This window comes from Misgurnus anguillicaudatus, chromosome 8 (assembly GCF_027580225.2).
Source record: "Misgurnus anguillicaudatus chromosome 8, ASM2758022v2, whole genome shotgun sequence".
Lineage (NCBI taxonomy): Eukaryota > Metazoa > Chordata > Actinopteri > Cypriniformes > Cobitidae > Misgurnus > Misgurnus anguillicaudatus.
The window spans coordinates 33,786,043-33,807,933 of NC_073344.2; the positions used below are offsets into that span (position 1 = coordinate 33,786,043).

Sequence of the window (21,891 nt, forward strand, 5' to 3'; positions counted from 1 at the left end):
AACCAATTACCAATAGTTAAACCATAGTTATCGTAGTAAAACCAATAGTAATAGCTAATAGTTATAAATCCAATAGGGCAAAAACATACATTTCTTTGGCCAAAAATGTTTTAAATATATAAAATACATTATGTAGAAAGTAAAGCTTAATAAAATATGATTTTGAATATGAAAATATGTTTAGTTTTAAGCTTCATATATTAACATATATTTCAAAATATATTTCAGGGGCAACAAATACACTTCTAATTTTAGACCGGCAAAATGTTTCCTGGCCAAAATAAAAAGGTTTGTATAAAATGTGTATAGGTATGTATGCAATATACAATTATAAGTATATTTTTGCAGTTGAAAATATATTTTTTAATCCTGTTTACAGGTTTGTAACATACAAAGTTTTTCTTCCAATGCAACGTGAATATAAATGCTGTAAACCAGATAACTAATTCATAATTACTAATTAAATCAATATCAATCAAACTGCAGTTGGTTTGTTTTTACTTAAGCCTTCAAAACTAAAAATACAGCTAAGTAACACAATAAAACACAATAACAACATGATAACTTAATAATAAACATAAAAAATATGTATAATAATATAATAAATAATAAAATGTTTTGAATTTTTTCGTTTTGGAACCAAACTCTTTATATTTATTTTTAAAATATATTTCAAAATATATATATATATATATATATATATATATATATATATATATATATATATATATATATATATATATATATATATATATATATACATTTATTCTGTCACTATATAGCTGTTTTCATATACAAAACAATTTCTTTATTTTGCAAATATTTTCTTAAACACTCTGCAACACACACACACACACACACACACTTAGGCCTACCCAATTTTTCGCTATTGGAAATGTGTTAAGAACTCGACTTTTATCCGAGAGAGTGGAACTGAACACAGGCATAACAGTCGCGAACAGATCGACTGACGATTACTCTGCGATCGCCTGTCATGTCTTCCACCCGCACGCATTGGGAACCACATGGTGGCGAATTGCGTCCACACAAACTGAAGTTCTCAAGTAATCACATATGTTTTCTCAATAGTTGCCGCCTAATACGATACAATGTCGCAATTACAAGCGAGATTCTTCACCGAAAACAAAAAGTAAGTGTTATTGATGTGCGTAATGAAGTCATTTAGTTACGTTATATGCAGTTGCTAAGAGAAATGTGTAGATGACTTTAGCTCAATGTGTTGTCATGTCTTCATTTATAACTAATAACGGTCTTTAAATTATGTCGCTTTATAACAGCCTACCAAGCCATCGAGATGTCGCCTGTCTTTATGCAGAAATAAATAAAGTAATGCAAAATGCTGTATTTTTCTGTAGGTATCTGATAGATGATGTTCCATTCTCCATCCCTGCCGCCTCCGAGGTAACAGATCTCAGTGGGATCATCAACAAACTGCTCGAAGCTAAACATGGTGAGCTAAAAAGAGAACTACGTTTGTCACGTCATCACGTTTATACCTTGCTTTTTTATTAAACAGTATGTTTATCCACTATCCTTGCTAAAACCATTGTTGTAATCTGATTGGGTGGTGTTAGCTTTGTCTCCCAGCTTGGTTTTAGCAGGCTGGTTTAGTAGGGTTTGACCACTGGTCCTAGCTGGTCAAGCTGAAAACCGACTGACCCACTATTTAAACCCAGCTTTTCCAGGCTGCAAGACAAGCTAAGACCAGACAGCCATCTTAGGCTGGTTTTGGCTTTATCCTAAGGGAATTTTTTGGAAATTCCGACTTAGTTCATGTTAAAGTTAGTTTGACGTCAATGATCTCTGTGTTTACAGCCGGACACAAACATGTTGAGTTTGACTTTTTGGTTCGAGCGCAGTTTCTTCGCACCTCACTGGCCAATCACATGGAGACGGAGAACATCTCAACGGTATGTCCCGTGCATTTAATGTAGCTTAACATGGCAACCCGACAGAATGCCCACCGTCAGTTTGCTGAGTGTTTGATGAAAATCTAATGCACAATTTGAAAACACATCAGATTGCACAGGGGTGCACAGGGTCTCTTTCGGACCAAGTCCATAATAAGTCGCAAATGTTTCCAGACGTTTTGCCATAAATCAAACCTTCTAAATACCTGATTGTGTGTGTTTACAGGAGGAAGTAGTGGAGATCGAGTATGTCGAGAAGTTCACAGCCCCGCAGCCAGAAGAGTGCATCATGCATGATGACTGGATAAGCTCAGTCCAGGCAGATTCAGAGTGGTGTGTTTAATGTCACAAAACATGATCATAAGCCCTGACTAGAGGCCCAGCATGGCAAAAATTGATGTGTTTAACTCGTTCCTCTGATCTGCGTTCAGGATCCTTACAGGCTCTTACGATAAGACTGCTCGGATCTGGTCTATGGAGGGGAAGGCGGTGATGACCGTGGCCGGACACACAGATGTTGTGAAGGATGTTGCCTGGGTGAAGAGAGGTTGGTGATTTAAAAGCGTTTACTAGTTTAATGTTTAACAGAATGAGAGGTTTTAAAGAATGAGAGGGTTGAAGGGTTCGATTCCCAGAGAATGGGTGTCATTTTGGATAAAATATAAAATGTTAAATAGGTAAAGACAGAGTTATGCATTAATAATGGCTTCTTTTATTGTTTTTATGTCCTCCAGATGGTCTGAACTCTGTTTTTCTGACGGCATCTCTGGATCAAACCGTCCTTCTGTGGGAGTGGAATTCTGAACGGAATAAAGTAAAAGCCAGACACTGTTGCCGTGGTCACGCGGGAAGTGTAGACACGATTGCCGTCGATCCCACCAGGACGAAAGTGTGTGCATAGTTTTTCATTTAGGAAAATGCTGATATCTGTACTGTGTAAAATATATGTTAACATCAATCATAAAAGTCATGTTTGGCTTCTCTTTCAGTTTTGCAGTGGCTCATGGGATAAAATGCTTAAAATTTGGTCAGCAGGTATGTCACCTCCCTAGATCTATGTACTGTATGTGTAATTAAAAAATGATGAGCATCCATTTCAGAACTTTAGCAGTGAGTTGTTATTGTTTTCAGTATTGACAGAAGAAGAGGATGAGATGGAGGAACCTAACAGACCTCGCAAAAAACAAAAGACAGAGCAGATGGGACTCACGCGGGTTCGTATCTACATGTGGACTTATTTTCATGATTGATGCTAGTTGATATCACAATTAGGGGTGAAAAGTTTTCAGTTAATTTCCTGAAACTTTCCATGGAAACTTAATCTGGGGAATTTTGGAAATATTTCAAATTGGAAACTTAATGGGAATGAATGGGAATTATTTGGAAATGTGGGGAAATTCCTATAAACTATATCATATACAAACAAGCATAAACATTTTGGTTGGTCATATAAAGACGCATGCAAGGAAATAAAAAAGTTATAATTTAATTGTAATGTTGCGTTCAGACCAGCCGCGGTTGAGGCGTCAAGCACGAGTGATTTCTATGTTAAGTCTATGTAAAGACGCGTTGACCCGCTTTTGGATGTCTCGCGGCGTGAATGAGGCATTTAGCGCGGTGCGGTATTGAGCGTTGCAGCAGGAAACGTGCGAGTTGAAAAAATGTAACTTTGGCGGAAAAACGTGCCGTGTTAACCAATCAGGAGCTGCGGAGTCGCAGAAGCCTATGAAAGGCCATGACACAAATTTCCGCGTGAATGTCTCGATGACTAGAATTTCACGCGCGCCTTTCACGCGGCAATTAAGCAGGTAAACTCAAAATGTTCAAACGGCAAACTAGATGCTGTAGACGCGATTTTGACGCCTCAATCTCTCGCGGCTGGTGTAAACCCACGGTAAGTAGATCTTTAATCGATTCTTTCATTGAGTAACACAAAAGCATAATAAACAATATTTTTGTTATAGTGCTATCTTACATTGAGATATGATTTGCTAGCTACTGTATAAGCATATTTTGGTATTTGGGTCAATGACGTGACGTTAATTATTTTGTGTCCGTATGGTTCAATTAAATGTAAAAGGGTTCAAATTTCCAAATAAATTTCCAGATTACTTGCATTCTTTGTCTTTTTGGTGGACCAAGTCTAAAATTTCTGGTTTTATTTTATTTTGAAAGAATATTTGGGGGATAATCGCAAAAATGTCAATGTGTTGTAACCAGTCTGTCAAATGGTTTAACTTGTATTTTTTAAATTAAAATATTAATATATTTATAAAAAATGTGGAATAAAATATAATCATCTAGTTTAGTGTAATAAGAAATTTTTACATACATTTGTACATCATTTGTCAATGATTATTTAGAAAACAGAACAGAACAAATATTACAAAAATGCATTAAAATGTACATTTAGAAATAACTAATAAAATTATATTTTAAAATGATTTTTTTATGATAACGCTTACATGCCATCAAGGTGGATAAAATGTTTAATATTTATCATTCTTTGGCCCAAATGGCGGTTACACCATTTGACATTGTTAGGTCCGTTCAGTCTTAACTTTCATATAAATGGTTCAAATGTAATTTTTTTTATTGCATAAAATTAACATAAATACACTATGCATTGAAATAAACCCGATGCGTGCTTTAAAACAAGTAAAAAAATTGAAATCTTATCTTCACAAACCGTTTTTGTCACTGACCCATTTGCTAGTTAAACTATAATACAGCAGATCAAATATATTTATCCAAGTTTTATAATCAAATGGTTTATTTCTGTTATTCCCATATATTCCCATGGAAAGTTTCCAGCCTTGAAAATTTTGCAACCCTAATCACGGTTTCCTATTGATCTTCTCTAGACTCCTCTCATGACTCTCTCGGGTCACAATGAGGCAGTGTCCTCTGTGCTATGGATGGATGAGGAGCTGTGCAGTGCATCATGGGATCACACCATCCGTTTTTGGGATGCAGAGACTGGTGGACAGAAGAGCACATTAGTGAGTTGGGTTTCTCAGATGAGGATTTTTGTTACTTCTGTCATTAATTTGTGGATATGTGACCTTCATTTATTTTATTGGACAGTTTAAGGGCTTACTATCCTATTTTCTTGCATTGCAGACGGGCAGTAAAGTTTTTAACTGCATCTCATACTCCCCGCTGTGTCGTCGCTTGGCCTCTGGCAGCACTGACAGACATGTACGTCTGTGGGATCCGAGATCTAAAGGTGACCATGAGATGCCACATACAGACACATCCCTGAGCAACATCAGCTGCTCTTTTCATCTACTGTTGCTTTCCTGTTTTCAGATGGATCTCTAGTTCTCCTCTCACTAACATCCCATAATGGCTGGGTGACTGCGGTCAGGTGGTCTCCTTCCAATGAACAGCAGCTGGTGTCAGGATCTCTGGACAACATGGTGAAACTGTGGGACATCAGGAGGTGTGTGACTTAAGCGTACACTTGTTTTTCTGTTTTTCATTCCAAGTGAACCATCCTAATTTCTTCGCTTTTTAAACACAGTTATAAAGCACCGCTCTATGACCTTGCTGCTCATGAAGACAAAGTTCTGTGTGCAGACTGGACAGAGAATGAGGTGTGTTATTAATATCACATTAATCTCTGTACTGTTAAATAAACATTTCAGCTGTTTAGCACATGTTTTACGTGTCTTTTCTCCATCTTGTTTTTTTCTCTCTAGTTGATTTTGAGCGGTGGAGCAGATAACAAACTCTACACATACAGATACTCGGCCTGTGTTTCTGATGCTGGAGCATAGACGCCATTCTCCGTTTCCATGCCTACATCACAGTTTTTATTTTACGTCAGCAGCACCGTTGATCACCACAAGCTCAACATTTATTTGGCTTGAAAACCCAAAGATATTTTTACTGTAAAATAAATTTATTCAATCCTCATTGATCAACAAAAGCAGAATAAATTTATGTAATTCATGTCTTATGTAATTCTCAGTATTTTGTGTGTTACATAAATGCAATGCATAGTTTTATGCTTTTGTCATCATTCTTGTGTCTGATTTTACTTTTGTGGCTTTTCATATGCAACAATATTTCTGCATGAAAATATACCGTAATATACCTAAGTGTTTACCATAGTAAATGAGAGTATACTATAGTGTATTATAGTAATCGCTACATTTTGTTAATGTGAACTATAGTGATCTGTATAAATACATTGCAGTAAATATTGTTATACTTCAATATTTGTAATTATTTCCAGTAATTTTACTACAGTGTACTATCATGGTAAATACGAAAGTGTACTATATTAGTTTTCATGCGGGTTACATCTCTTAAATAGCTTGTTAAAGTTGGTTAGTTGTGTGAAATTGGTCAACTACCCTGTTGTTTTATTAAAATCAAATTAATATGAATTAAGTACATTGTTTAGAAGATCATGCATAGGTTTTGTACAGATCATGGTTATTAACCAGGCAAAAAAAACATGCACCATTCATCCCTGCACTCTACAGTCCTATAAATAAATATTTTACAATTCCAAATATTCGTGGTTATTGGGTTGTGGTTGTTATGGTGAAATCAATGCTATTTTAATATTACAGCGACAGCAGTGTGTGAGAGTCATATTTAAGTTTATAGCTTCAATTACAGTTCGATTTCATACTGTGCTGCGCTGACCGAATGACAAATTACCTCAAATATCGCGAGAGCAGTGCTTTTACGAATCGCTCTCGCGGTATTTTGAGGTCATACGCCGAAGCGTCTGCGCAGTGCCGCATAAATATCTTTGCTCAAACACACCCATACATTCAGCCGGCAGGGGGCGATAATTGTTCTGTGTTACTGTATATCTTCCATTGTTTGATGCGTAGAGTAACATAGTGGACATGACTGATCAAGAAGCAGTTGCGTATTAATAAAATCTCATGCAGTTTTGTTGATAAAAATGTGTTAGTTAGTCAATAAATACACAGTAAGACACCGAGGACATCATGGGGAAGAAAGATAAGAGTGATCGAGGTAAGAGACAGGTCGTGTTTAAAAAAAAAACGAATTTAATGGATAAGATAAGCCAATAAAACTGGATCTATTACACTGTATAACACTTTTTAACCTCATTATAGTAAATATTATTAGCTAAATATGTGTTTATTACAGTTTGTTATCACATCACTGTAGTCAACCCTACATTAACAAAGTGTAGTATACTAAAGTTGACTGTTTATGCTTGATATCCGTCATTACAGAAGTATGATGTTTGCATGTTAAAGAATAAACATAAGCTGATTTTATTACAAAACTCACATCCTATCCTCTAATACATAAATGCATCTGTAAGCAGTACGTTTTCTTATGAGACAAAGAGTGGTTATTATTACTATAACGTTACTTGAAGATCCACCTTCTGCATAGTCTTGATACAGATCTGGTCTCAAAATAAAATAAATGCCGATAAACACTTAATTGCTGTAATGATTGTTCACATTAGAGAGGAAGTCCAAAAAGCGATATTACAATGAGGAAGAGGATGATGAAGAGATGATGGGCAGTGATTCGCAGGAGGCCATACCTGCAGCAGCTGGGAAACAGGTGGATGAATCCACCACTAAACTCGATGAGTATGGAGCCAAAGACTACAGATTACAGATGCTACTGAAGAATGACCACTCGTCACGGCCACTATGGGTGGTAAGTATGACCTTTGCTTCGCTAACGTTGGCATAACGCATTTGGCATAATTGACATCCGGAAACTGCTCACTATCTGTCAGTAATTGCTAAAAATAAACTTAATGATTTACATCGTCTCTATGTCTGCAGGCTCCTGATGGCCACATCTTTCTGGAGGCTTTCTCTCCTGTATATAGATACGCTCAAGACTTCCTGGTTGCCATAGCGGAACCAGTGTGCAGACCAATACACGTGCACGAGTACAAGCTGACGGCGTATTCCCTGTATGCAGCCGTGAGCGTCGGTCTGCAGACCTCTGACATCATCGAGTACCTGCAGAAACTCAGCAAGACGTCTGTGCCAGATGGCATCGTGCAGTTTATTAAGGTGGGTGTGAGCTTATAAAAAATCCAGTTTGTCGCTTTGTTTTCACTCGATCAAAGCATCTTTCTGTTTTCTCTTTCAGTTGTGCACAGTAAGCTACGGTAAAGTCAAACTGGTCCTGAAACACAACAGGTCTGTTTATTATAGTAATTGGCTCATTGCCTGTTGTTTTACATGGTGTAGATTCATTTATTTAGCACAAAAAAGTGAATAAGATTTCAGAGGGCTGTATTTGTTTGTGTTGAGCACAGGTACTTTGTGGAAAGTGCATTTCCAGATGTCATTCAGAGGTTGCTGCAGGACTCTGTGATTCGAGACTGTCGTCTTCGATCCGCTGGCGGTGAAGAGACCGCTCTCATCACTGAGGTCGTCTCCAGCAAATCAGCAGTGAGTATATGAACACACACACACACACACACACACACACACACACACACACACACACACACACACACACACACACACACACACACACAATAAACCATTTAAATAAACACTTTGTTTTGAAAAACACCTTCCCCATCTTGGGCAGATATCAAAGTTTCAGCAGGGAATAGGTGTTCCATCCACCTCTCAGCCTGCGGATGGGCAGAGCTCGGAAAGCCAAGTGCCGGAAGACATCTACAGTTACTATGAACAGCTGGATAAAGAAGAAGAAGAAGAGGAAGAGACGCAGACAGTATCGTTTGAGATTCGTCAGGTGTGTATAAGCATTAGTTAACGTGGGGGAATAAGTGGGGCGGCCACAGTGACCGTGTTGCTCACAGTTAAGGGTTTGAATCCCGGCTGCTTGCATCCCATTCCCACTTACTGATCGTTTAATTTCCTGTAGTCTTTCCTTTTTTATATATATATAAAACAGGAAATAAAATAAATAGGAAGATGGACAGTTAAACGGCAAAAAACAAACAGTTTTTTGGTGTTTTTTCAGGAGATGATTGAGGAACTTCAAAAGCGCTGCATTCAGCTGGAGTATCCTCTCCTGGCAGAGTACGACTTCCGAAATGATACAGTGAACCCTGACATTAACATGGACCTGAAGCCCACTGCAGTCCTGAGACCCTATCAGGAGAAAAGTCTGAGGAAGATGTTTGGGAACGGCAGAGCTCGATCTGGAGTCATTGTGCTGCCTTGCGGTAAACTCTCTACTCAAAAATAGAAAAACTAATCGTTTGCAGAATTAAAGTTTTTGTTTACATAATATATGTGTGTGTGCTGTGTATAATAATTATGTGTATATAAATACACACACATACATGTATAATTTTAAGAAAAACATATTTTTATACAATAAATATTTATATTTATATATAATATAAATTATATATAAATATAAACATGTATATACGTATGCAAATGTTTCTTAATTATGTGTGTGTGTATTTATAAATAATTATTATACACACACATACAGTTGTGTTCAAAATTATTCAACCCCAACTGAAATTGATTGTTTTGGCCGGTTTGACATTGATTTTGATCATTCAGTCATCCTGCTTACAATTACATCAAAGAGGCATGTGTAGGTCAGACAAATATAACATAACATTTATAATGAAATAACCACAAATGTCTTTTCTGTGCTCACATCATTATCAGTTTTATTCAACCCCCAAGTGACATTCAATCTTAGTACTTAGTACAACATACTTTTACAGTTAAAACAGCTTTTAAACGTGAAGCATAGCTTGACACAAGTGTCTTGCAGCGATCTACGGGTATCTTCGCCCATTCATCATGGGCAAAAGCCTCCAGTTCAGTCACATTCTTAGGCTTGCGCACTGCAACTGCTTTCTTTAAGTCCCACCAGAGGTTCTCAATCGGATTTAAGTCTGGTGACTGCGATGGCCACTTCAAAATGTTCCAGCCTTTTTTCTGCAACCATGCTCTAGTGGATTTGGAGGTATGCTTGGGATCATTGTCCTGTTGAAAGGTCCAACGTCTCCCAAGCCTCAGGTTTGTGACGGACTGCAACACATTGTCATCCAATATCTCCTGGTACTGAAGAGAATTCATGGTACCTTGCACACGCTGAAGTTTCCCTGTACCTGCAGAAGCAAAACAGCCCCAAAGCATGATTGACCCCCTACCATGCTTCACAGTAGGCAAGGTGTTCTTTTCTTCATAGGCCTTGTTTTTCCTCCTCCAAACATAGCGTTGAGCCATGGGCCCAAACAGTTCTAATTTTCCACAGAACACTATCCTAAAACTTCTGTGGTTTGTCCACATGACTTTTGGCATACTGCAGTCGACTCTTCTTATTCTTTGGAGACAGCAAGGGGGTGCGCTTGGGAGTTCTGGCATGGAGGCCTTCAGTACGCAGGGTGCGCCGTATTGTCTGAGCAGAAACTTCAGTACCCACATCTGACAAATCTTTTCTCAGTTCCTCAGCAGTCACACGGGGACTTTTTTCCACTCTACGCTTCAGATAGCGCACAGCAGTCGCAGTTAGCATCTTTTTTCTGCCACGACCAGGAACCGTTTCAACAGTGCCCTTTGCCTTGAATTTGCGAATGATGCTTCCTATGGTGTCTCTTGGTATGTTTAACATCTTTGCAATCTTCTTATAGCCATTGCCCTTCCTGTGAAGATTAATCACCTCTTCTCTTGTCTTCCTGGACCATTCTTTTGACTTCACCATGTTTGTAACCACACCAGTAAATGTTTAGAAGGAGTTGAGTATCACAGTCATTTTAAAGCTGCCTAATTGGTGCTTATTAGGCTTTATTGCTGTTCCCTGACATCCATAGGTGTTTTCAATACCTCTTTGAAAACACTTCAGTGAACCTCTGTTCTTCAGAGTGGTAGTTCTTTAAGGGGTTGAATAATTGTGTCAATGAAGAATTCACAAAAGAAACATTTACTACTATATTACAAAACCAATTGATGTCATTTTAGTTGCATATGGTTCTTTAAGAAGTCATTGTAGGATTTCATTCTGAATACAATTACAAATGTACACTAAATTCCCTAAAACCCTTAACAGCATTGGGGGGTTGAATAATTTTGAACACAACTGTATTATGTAAACAAAAACTTTTATTCTGCAAACGATTAGTCGCGACTAATGGTGAGGCAGCACTAGAAAAGCGTGAATCTGCATATAATTTTTTGTAGCATGTCCAAATGCCATGTTTTGGTGGGACAGGGTTCCCACGGGTCAAGGAATTTTTTGGAATATAATGGAATTTTAAAAGGTCTATTCCAGACATTGAAAGTCAGGGACATTTATATTTTTGTCCAAGTCATGAAATATCAGTGATTTTTGTTTGTCACTTTAAATTTTAGTTTCTATTTATCAAAATGTAATCCACTTGTTAAATTGTTGCGTAGGGAATGCCGTTTTTGCGTAGGGCTCTAATTTGCTTTATTTAAATAGACCTGACTCCTGTGAATAAAGTCTGAGACAATAGTATCTCACTATTGAGATATGGCGGACAGTGTACAACTACCTAAGAGTGGCAACTATGATAATACAGGACTGTCATTCAGTGACTGTGGGCGGGGCTTTATCAGTGTGACATCACATTAATGAGAGAATCAAAACTGCATGTCTAATGATAATGCTTTGGTTAAATGAGAATTTAAAAATAAGTAGTGGGTGGATTCTGTTCTTTGTACGGTACTACTTTGTACAATGCACATTTATATCCAAATTTTTTTGCATAAATAGGTGCCCTTTAAAGTGGATGGCAGGCCCATGCACGATTATGGCACCGGTATCATGATTAATGGGCACTAAATGGGTCTCTAAGTCTCACACTACAGCTTAAAAACAAGGTTTTCTAATTTAGCCAATTGGAAAAGCATTAAAAAGACCTCAATTTCGTTTAAACACTCGGCTTAAAACCTTGTAGGTCATTGTGTTGCATCTGTGCACTAATTCCAAAAGCTGCACTGAACTGTTTTGATAAACTATTGTGCTCCAACAGGTGCTGGTAAGTCTTTAGTGGGCGTCACTGCGGCGTGCACGGTCCGTAAGCGTTGCCTGGTCCTGGGGAACTCCTCTGTGTCAGTGGAACAGTGGAAAGCTCAGTTTAAGATGTGGTCCACCATCGACGACTCGCAGATATGTCGCTTCACTTCAGATGCAAAGGACAAGCCTATCGGCTGCTCTGTGGCTATCAGCACATATTCTATGCTGGGTCACACCACCAAACGCTCATGGGAGGCCGAACGGGTCATGGAGTGGATGAAAAGTCAGGAGTGGGGTCTCATCATACTGGATGAGGTGCACACCATTCCAGGTGGGTTTGTGTCTTTATGAGCTAATGACTTAGGGAATCGAAAATCAGTAACATTTAGTTAGTTGCTTATCTGTTTTCACACTGGCCATTTTTTTATTTGTCCAAAATCCTAGTCGGCATAGCTGTGTATTAACTAGATTCGCCTGATTCATTAGGAAATACCAGTTCTTGTAAGCCAATAACTGGTATTAAAGTTTTAGTTAAGCAACAAAGTCGCCTTAAATGTTGTCTCGTAACTTGTTTTCTGTCAGCTCTGCATGAACACACAGTTTTTGTGCCTTTGGATTAAAGGATGCATGAAACGAAAAAGCAATAAAAATTCAGTATGTAAATAGATACAAGAATGAAAGCTAATTTATTAAGATTATACAATATTATTAAAAATTGGAAAAAAAACTTTTGCAATCCCTAGCTCTTGTTTTTGTTAAAAATTAACAAAAAAGGGTTCTTAAAGGGGACAGAGAATGAAAAACCATTTTTACCTTGTCTTTGTTGAATAATGGTAGTCTACCCACATTCACGAACATACAAAAAGTGCTAGACATGCTAAACATCTCAGTCTCACAGAAATTCCTCTTTTAGAAATGTCAGCCAGAAAACGGCCCAATCTAAAAAACTGATGCTTATGACATCACAGGCATCTAACTGCCCCTCCACTTTAAAATAATTGGCTACATTTTTTGAGTGGCAGCAAAGTCAGCCAATCAGTAATGAGATTGCAAGTTAAGCCAGTAGTGGGAGCCAAATAGGTGCAAAACCACTTGTTTAAAATCCCCCTAATAGAGCTATCTGAGAGAGGTTTTAAGGAAGCTTCTAAGGCATTACAGACCCAAACAAAAACATTTTTGTCTACATGTCACATCACAGAACAAGGATAAATACCCAATTCAATCATTATGTCACCTTTAAGCAAGGACATAAAATTGTGTTCAAAACTTGTCGGGTGCGATTTCACAAGTAATTTGACGTTGTTTGACTTCACAGCGAGTTATTTAAAAAAAAATGTCATGCATATAAATTTATCTTGCATGTCTTTATTAAAAATATTTTTTATTCTTGGGTTATTCTTCATTTTCAGGGGTGCAAACTTGTCACCTTTCGGCGAAATTCGCCGTTTTTTGATACAAAATAGGTCATTCTTGTGATTCGTCTAGATACGATGAGTTTTTGAAAATGAGGGGTGAGGGGGGGTCTGCGACATGGTAGCAGTAAATGAAATTATGAAAATCATGTCCAGCTATTGTGGTAACGATGTCAAATTACAAGCCAGTTTGGCGGGTTATGTTTTACAATTTATAGCCACCTCATTTGCTGCCGAAGTTTAAGCAGTCTGCAGATTGAGTGCACATACTTAACTCGTAGTATTTTCTCATTTGAGGTTACGCGCCCACGTCACGTTAATGTGCGCGTGGTCATAAAGCTTAACATTTGTTCACGCACCGCAGTTTTAAGTTAAGTGATTTTAAGCCGTTGACAACAGTGCTATATGCGCTATATACCTGTTTCTGTTTAAGAGGAGCGTGCAAGCCGTGTATCCGCTTATATAAGAGCGCTTGTGTCTTGTCACCTTTTTCACCCCTGATGAGTTTGCACCCCTGATTTTGGATCTACACACCTAAAGGTATTTGGTATGTTTCGACTACCCATGTCTGGCGCTACGACCTTCTATGTTTGTCAAGAAAAAACTCTGCAATTTTATGTTTTTAACAGCGATAGAGCCAAAAAGTTATGAATCGCAAATGAAAAAAGCACGAAACAAGGTTTGAATGCTGTTTGTGAGAATTAAGTGCACAACATTAAGTAAGAGATTAAGCAGAAATTTTCACAATAACAACCGGCTGCCTGAACATTTTCCCGCTTATTATACGGCTATTTACCTCATAATTAAGATATGGAACATTTAATATTGATTTAAAATATTTTATCTGCTTATTTTTAACGATAGCAGACCCTCCGTGAAGAAACCCTGTTTACTTTCAGACGTTCAAATGTCACTTTGGTCCAATCATTTGTAAATATAATGTCATATATGTTATTAAAAGATATATTTATATTTAATTTTTGTGTAAAACCTGTACCTGTCAAAATGATTTACAACATCCTGGTTACCGTGTGTTATTAGTTTTGAGCGGTTGTTATCTGGGAATGAGAAACCCGCAAATGTCTCGACTGGCTAGTCGGAATAATAAAAAGAAAATAAATTGGGTCAAAAGCAAAGCAACAGAATAAGAGCCAATCAGAACACATTTTCTAGGGCTGGCAAGGCATCACTGTATTCAAATTTCTAAAAAATTTTATAAGGACCATTCAAAAACTGGTTGTCTCTCTTTTTCACACAGCAAAGATGTTTCGTCGCGTGTTAACTATAGTCCAAGCTCACTGTAAACTGGGTTTGACCGCAACACTGGTAAGAGAAGATGATAAGATTGTTGATCTGAACTTCCTTATCGGCCCGAAGCTGTACGAGGCAAACTGGATGGAGTTACAGAATAACGGCTACATCGCTAAAGTCCAGTGTGCTGAGGTAAGAGACGAAAAGATCGATTTTCTATTTTTTTAATGTAACAAATGTTATTTGATTAATCAATTCATTGAAAAAATATGGTTACATTTAAAAAAAAAATTAGTTTATTTTTACATTTTATATTTTTTATTTTTACTTTCTATTTGATGCTATATAATAAATAGTTATGTTATATAGCAGTTATGTAATAATAGCTTTTGGGATAGCAGGGTTTTTCTCTTAATAAATCTTAACCATTGACAAAAGGTTAATTAAGGTATTAATTAAGGCTAATCCACTATTTAATTCAAGTATGGAAATGCACTGAGCATTCAACATTTTCTTCATGTCATGGTTTTTGGATAAGCGTAATGAATTTTAATGAAGCATAAATGTTCTGTTGATGTTTAAACTCACTGTTTGTATGTGTAGGTCTGGTGTCCCATGTCTCCCGAGTTTTATCGTGAATATGTGGCCATAAAGTCAAAGAAGAGAATTCTGTTGTACACCATGAACCCCAACAAGTTTCGTGCGTGTCAGTTTCTCATCCGCTTCCATGAGAGAAGAAACGACAAAATCATTGTTTTTGCTGACAACGTCTTCGCGCTGAAAGAATACGCCATCCGCTTGAACAAGTAATACTTACTTTTGTTTTCAACTTAAGTTTCTTTACCCCTGGAATCTGCATGTTGGGTCTGTGGACAAATGTATCAGATATTGTGTTTTACACTTGGATGGGAGTTGATGGGAAAACCGTGGTTCTATAATTGAAAAGCTTAGATGCAAATCCCGCTAAGTGTGTCTGACATGATTTCTTGTTAATTAGCATTTTTTGAATCAGGCTCTTAATGGATTCTGCCTAAAAACGATATTTCAGCATGAGGGTGGGATTAAGAGGATTTGACACAAACTATTTGATGAATGTGTATAGTACGTGTCGAGAGCATTCGGTTACAATCATTATCTAATTTTTGACGGAAGTGTCTTTAGTGGCTTTTGCATCTGAAATATATATATAGTTATAAATGTTTTATATTGCTACATTTAGCAACTTTTAGACCCATTTGCAATAATCAGCATTTTTATCAGTAAGGGAATTTCTAAGTCGGCTATTGACACAAAATTTCCACCAGATGTAGCTATCAAGCCAAATATTAAATTCATACAAAGAAATCAGAACCTTTAAGTATACAAGTTGAGTCATAATAAATAAAGTGAAATGAGACAGGGAATAAGTATTGAACACATGAAGAGAACAAGGTGCAAAATGGCATAGAAAGCCAGGAGATCACCTGAAATCTGTCAGTATTGAGAGAGAAACCCTGCCCCCATCAGTACTATTTGATATCAGCTGCTTTAGTCCTAATTGATGGCCTATAAAGGCTTCTTGTTAATCAGGAGGCACACGGGAAAGACTTCATGATGGGTAAAAGCAAAGAACTCTCTCAAGATGTTGAACCAAATGAAAGTTGCTGCTGAATGAAGGTGCAACTGTCTGCGTCACAGTTTTTAATGCAATTAAATTTACTTTGCCATTTTACTAACCATCGTCATTGCCAAATTAATCAGCTTTATTATTACACACAGAGATCTTTTGAAAAATTCTGAAAAGCTAATCCGATGGTGCTGGCTTTTGCCAGAGATTTTATGTGGGAAAGGCAGAGCCTTGAGGATTATGTGGGGTGGAATTTGCAAACTGTGTGTTTGTAAAGCTGCTTTGAAACAATATATATTTTGGTAAAATATAATGCTAATATACCATACATACATACATACATACATACATACATACATACATACATACATACATACATACATACATACATACATACATACATACATACATACATACATACATACATACATACATACATAGGATTTGGATGTTGTCTTTTTTCATATTTTGCTAGGAAAGTCAAAACTTGAATAATATACATATATAATCTACATATATTCACGGTTTCACAGACAAGGCTTTAGGCATATTTGAGCTATCTTTACTGAAAGCAACTTGCCCTGACATATCTTAACATATGTCACTGTCATTGTTTTGTCTCAAAATGCACACCTGTGATGTTTTTTATGGAGATATTTTATAAAAGTGACTTAAATATTCCATTTAAGGCATAGTCCTGGCTTTAGGATAAGCTTTGTCTGTAAAACCGGGCCATAGAAATTAGGTAGTAGTAACCATAATAATATAAAAACAATACTTCATCAAAGCACCCACCCTAAATTACAACTCTACACACCCTGTCTTATACAGTTACTCTCTTTTTCTTTAGGCCGTATATTTATGGACCTACATCCCAAGGAGAACGCATGCAGATTCTTCAGAACTTTAAACACAATCCAAAAATCAACACCATCTTCATCTCCAAGGTACAGGCCTTCTCTCTTGACTAGATAGAACATTGAGGAAACATATTTTTTCTATAAACAATTAAAACATGTAAAAAAGTGTCTCTTTTATTTGAGACACAATTAATTAATTTAATGCTATAGATAGTTTAAGCAGTAACATAAAAAAGCGGCTTTCGTGGTCCTTACATAACTTCCGGTAAACTCCGCAAAGAATAAATAACAACAAAGTCCTTTTAAAGTGGTTTATTTATATAGCAAGCAAAATAAACAACACATAGATTATATAGGTACCCAAAACATGTTATTTACATGTTATATGCGCCCGATGAAACGGTTTATATAAAATTAAATCCCAAATGTGAAAATTAAATTCTGGAATAAAAATTAAAACATTACATTATTTAATTTACATTTTCAATGTGATAATGCGTCTTTCCTGCCAAATTTAAAAATAAAATGCAATTGATGATTTGACATTTTTATTTTCAATACAATCTCGAGGCAAGACTGCCAATATTAAAAATTGAAAGGCAAACTTGAAAAGGAATCTGTAAATACATTTTTAAAGGCTTTTTATTCATGCCTAAGCAATAATAGTGACAAAATTCAAACGTAAAGTTCAGTTTTAATTTTATGTTTTCTATTATTTATTGATTTTCATTTTTTTCCTTTTCTTTTTTAACTTACAAATTCTATGTTGATCAGTGGGTGGGGTTTACTTGCTCAGGAAATGGGGATTGGGTGAAGCAATGTTGCCAACTTCGTGACTTTCTTGCTACATTTTAGCAACTTTTAGACCCATTTAGCCAAGCCTAGCAACTGAAAAAATATCAGTTTTAATTAAATCATAAGATGTAATAAATAATTTTTAAATAAAAAAAATCTAAATGAATAAATAAATAAATGTGTGTGTGTGCGTGCGTGTGTGTGTTTTATTTGTTTAATCTGCATGTCATGTGAACTTGCGCAAAATGGGCAGATATGTTTTATGCACAAATAAACGAAAAATACCAGATCCAATAACAGGTAATAATAACAATAACTATGTAGAATACCAATGGTAAAAACTTTAAAACAGATTAAAAATACATGTTTTTAAAGTTAAACACACAAATGTGCTATTAATTTATTAAAATAAATATTTAAAATCTCAGGTGGTATTTCCAGGAAATAATTTAGGTCAAGGTGGTTTAGCTGACAAAAAAAGTATGAAAACCCCTGGCCTTGGTGAAGTTCATTGCAGGTCAATCATTCGATTAAAACCCTTTAAATCCTCTCGGTCAGAACTCAGCTTGACATCCCGACTTATTTTGCAGAATGAACTTCTGTAGTTTAAGTGCTTTTGAAACACTATTTACATTGTTACCATTGTTCTGGGTAATTCTCGTATTTGCTAAATTATTAGCAAATCTACTGATTCCAAAAACATACAAATCCCATTCATGCATTTGGCAGGCCCTTTAAATTCGAACGAATTACAGTGCAAAGTACAATTTACATTTGTTTCTTCCCTGAGACTCGAATCCATGTGCTTGGTGTTGCTTGTGCCATGTTGAGCTACACTGAATGTAATCTGGATTTAAGCCCTTTTGTGCGTGAGCATGGTAAAATAAATTTTTAAAAATTTACTGAAATAAGATTAATCATGTCATGTTTTTATAATCATAATATTAGGGTGATTCATTTTAATGTACAGCTTAGTGGTAAAGCATTGCATTAGCAGCGCAAAAGGTCATCAGTTTGAATCCTGGGAACACACATACTGGTATAAATGTCATTTTGGATAAAAGCATCTGCCAAATGCATGAACGTACATGTAATTCTCATGGTAACTGTCATTGTTGACAATCATCAGAAATGTGTAAGTGTATTTGTTTCAGCTCTAACTTTTTCGTTTTCCTACTGTGGTAGGTAGGAGACACTTCCTTCGACCTTCCCGAGGCAAACGTCCTGATTCAGATCTCCTCTCACGGTGGCTCTCGCCGCCAGGAAGCTCAGAGACTGGGAAGAGTGTTACGAGCCAAGAAAGGTAACAATCACGAGAAATCAACACTTTAGTTATCATTATGGTAGAGACATTTTTTGTATCAAGCGTTGGCTGCTGTTCTCAGATCATATAGAAATACAAGGAAAGCCCCCTGTATGTATAGCCTGGCTCCGCCCTCCTACGTGCTTCCGCTTAATTTTCATTTTGCTTCAGTACAACGTCTGGGACTGCTGTATAGAGTTTTGTTTTCTCCGGCAAAAATCTGCAGGTCCAATCAGTGAACAGAGGGGGGTGGCTAAGAACGATGACGTTGAGGTTGTGCACCAGACCGAGTGACATACGTCACGATCAAACGTTAGCGATTGGTTGTGGCAGATTCAGAGTGACTATGGGCAGATCCAATAGTTTTAAACTTCAACAGAGGACCCTCCTTAACGGAAGTAACGCTTTGCAATGGAGCGTGGCCAGACTCTCTGTACAAATTAAATGAATGTACGAGAGTCTGATTGGACCAGGCTACTGTATGTAACCCTATCTGTGAAATCCCAATGTAATTTTATTAGGAGATAAGGAGCATGAAAATGATATGCTGAGTTGTATGTAAAATCGAATATGAAAATAATTGATGCTGTGTCTTCTTTCGCAGGTATGGTCGCGGAGGAATACAACGCTTACTTCTACTCGCTTGTTTCTCAGGACACCCAAGAAATGGCTTATTCCACCAAGAGACAGCGCTTTCTGGTAGACCAGGGATATAGTTTTAAGGTCTGCAAACATCTTGTGATTGAAAAGCCAGCCAAACACATCATTAAAGTGAATTCTCTATCTATAGCTGTCTGTCAGTCATTCTGGCTTTTTTCGGCTCTTTCTAGGTGATCACAAAGTTGGCTGGGATGGAAGAAGAAGACCTGATGTTCTCCTCTCGTGAGGAACAGTACCAGCTCCTGCAGAAGGTTCTGGCAGCATCTGATCTTGATGCAGAAGAGGAGGTGGTGATAGGAGAAATTGGAGGCAAACCACAGTTTTGTTCCATTTTTTTTTACATTTTTTTTTTGTTTAGCTTGTTTATTCTCTATACTGATCCTAGTCAAATGGCAAAAACTGATCTGAAACTGACTATTTCTTAATTTTGTGATTTTTAAAGTCTGATGGCAGTATGAACTCAACCTTTTGTCCTTTCTTTCTGAATCTGGATCTTTAATCTGTACCTGCTTTAATGTCAATGTCAAGATTTATGAGTTATTCACCTGTTTCTGTAGTTTTCTCGTCGTATGGGGACCATGAGCTCCATGTCTGGAGCAGATGATGCGGTCTACATGGAATACCATACGTCCAGAGGTAGCAGAGGTTCAGCCAACAAAAACGTCCATCCTCTGTTTAAACGCTTCCGCAAGTGAAGTTCACCACTCGCGTGAGGACTCGACAGACCTTTGAGTGTCAACATAGGCCTGTAAGGCAGAGACACACACACCAGTCTTCCTGGGCAACATAATACTAAATGAATTAATTAAAAAGACTTAACTGGTACCTGAAATGATCCAGAAAAAATTATGATTTTATGATGTACAATATTACAAACAAGATGTTTGTATAGGAAAGTATTGTTCTTGTTTGTTAAATACATTTGTTTGTGATATTAAATAGAAATGCAAACTTGAATTTTGTATGATATGTAAAAGCAAAAGCAAAACCCAACTATTGAAATGTAACTTTATTTAAACTGGAGGAATAAAGCAGTTTGCAATGTAGATACTGTTGTGTCTATATAGCGGTGGTCTCCAACAAGCTTTTTATGTGTGTATAAAATAAAATAAAAACAACAAAGTTTTGAGTAGACTATATAAAAATAGTAGCCCTCCAGATTGTTTTATCCATCGTGGTTGAGACCGAGTCGAGACCAAGACCATAAAAACATGTCAGTTTTCATATTCATGATTTAATATCACCCCAGTTAATAATCAACAGTTAGGCCTACAGACTAAGCTAGATTGGGAATTGTTTAGAGGAGCAGTCTTAACGTCTTAATATGGACTATGCTTTTACTATCATTAAAAAAATCCCTACCACACGCATCATCTTCTGCCCACTTTTCTAGAGATTAATAAACGGCTCTGATGGCAGTGTCTTTGCATTTCACCATGGGATATCATTTTCAAATAATGTCCGTCAACATTGCATTTTATTATTGTTATGTGGTTTTTATATGAACATAAAAAATGCGTTCCTTTGAAGGAACAAGTCTGAGACAAGTCCAAGAAAGCAGAAATTGGTCTCGAGACCAAGACCAGACTTGAGTACTACATCACTATACCCCTTGATTACAAAAAGGTTGGAGACCCCTGGTCTATTGTGTTATTAGCTGGTTTTAACGCCCACCAACCAGTGACAGTCTATTTGGTAACCATCTTGATATATGTTGTACACAAACTTAAACAAGATATTCTGATTGGTTAATTGACCAGACACGTGATCACTCACGCTTTGCATGTGCATTAAAGCGACACTCCACTTTTTTTTGAAAATATGCTCGTTTTCCAGCTCCCCTAGAGTTAAACATTTGATTTTTACCGTTTTGGAATCCATTCAGCCGATCTCTGGATCTGGCGGTACCACTATAACTATAGCTTAGCATAATCCATTGAATCTGATTAGACCATTAGCATCGCGCTAAAAAATAACCAAAGAGTTTTAATATTTTTCCTATTTCAAGGTTTCCACAGGTCCTTTTGGGGGAAAAAAATTCAAGGTCCTGGGAAGTTTTTGAAAATATACATGCATGGATACAGGTCATTAAAGGTGCTTGAATCTATTTTATGCAAGA

General features: G+C 36.8%; 2 protein-coding genes across 2 annotated transcripts; both read left to right on the forward strand.

Annotated features, from left to right (window-relative positions):
- Positions 1 to 985: 985 nt before the first annotated feature.
- Positions 986 to 5,958, forward strand: wdr12 (WD repeat domain 12). Its single transcript, XM_055214114.2, has 13 exons — positions 986 to 1,150; positions 1,377 to 1,471; positions 1,837 to 1,931; positions 2,158 to 2,264; positions 2,363 to 2,478; positions 2,666 to 2,820; positions 2,921 to 2,966; positions 3,063 to 3,145; positions 4,796 to 4,933; positions 5,055 to 5,160; positions 5,244 to 5,376; positions 5,458 to 5,530; positions 5,636 to 5,958. The coding sequence occupies exons 1-13, from the start codon at positions 1,110 to 1,112 to the stop codon at positions 5,711 to 5,713; spliced, it is 1,266 nt and encodes a 421-aa protein (XP_055070089.1). The 5' UTR covers positions 986 to 1,109; the 3' UTR covers positions 5,714 to 5,958.
- Positions 5,959 to 6,773: 815 nt separating this feature from the next.
- On the forward strand, positions 6,774 to 20,825 carry ercc3 (excision repair cross-complementation group 3). Its single transcript, XM_073870746.1, has 15 exons — positions 6,774 to 6,935; positions 7,405 to 7,604; positions 7,736 to 7,972; positions 8,052 to 8,101; positions 8,221 to 8,356; positions 8,502 to 8,669; positions 8,901 to 9,105; positions 11,902 to 12,216; positions 14,556 to 14,740; positions 15,152 to 15,354; positions 17,005 to 17,101; positions 18,995 to 19,112; positions 19,717 to 19,835; positions 19,943 to 20,090; positions 20,328 to 20,825. Exons 1-15 carry the CDS (start codon positions 6,908 to 6,910, stop codon positions 20,465 to 20,467), a joined length of 2,349 nt encoding a protein of 782 aa, XP_073726847.1. The 5' UTR covers positions 6,774 to 6,907; the 3' UTR covers positions 20,468 to 20,825.
- Positions 20,826 to 21,891: the final 1,066 nt, after the last annotated feature.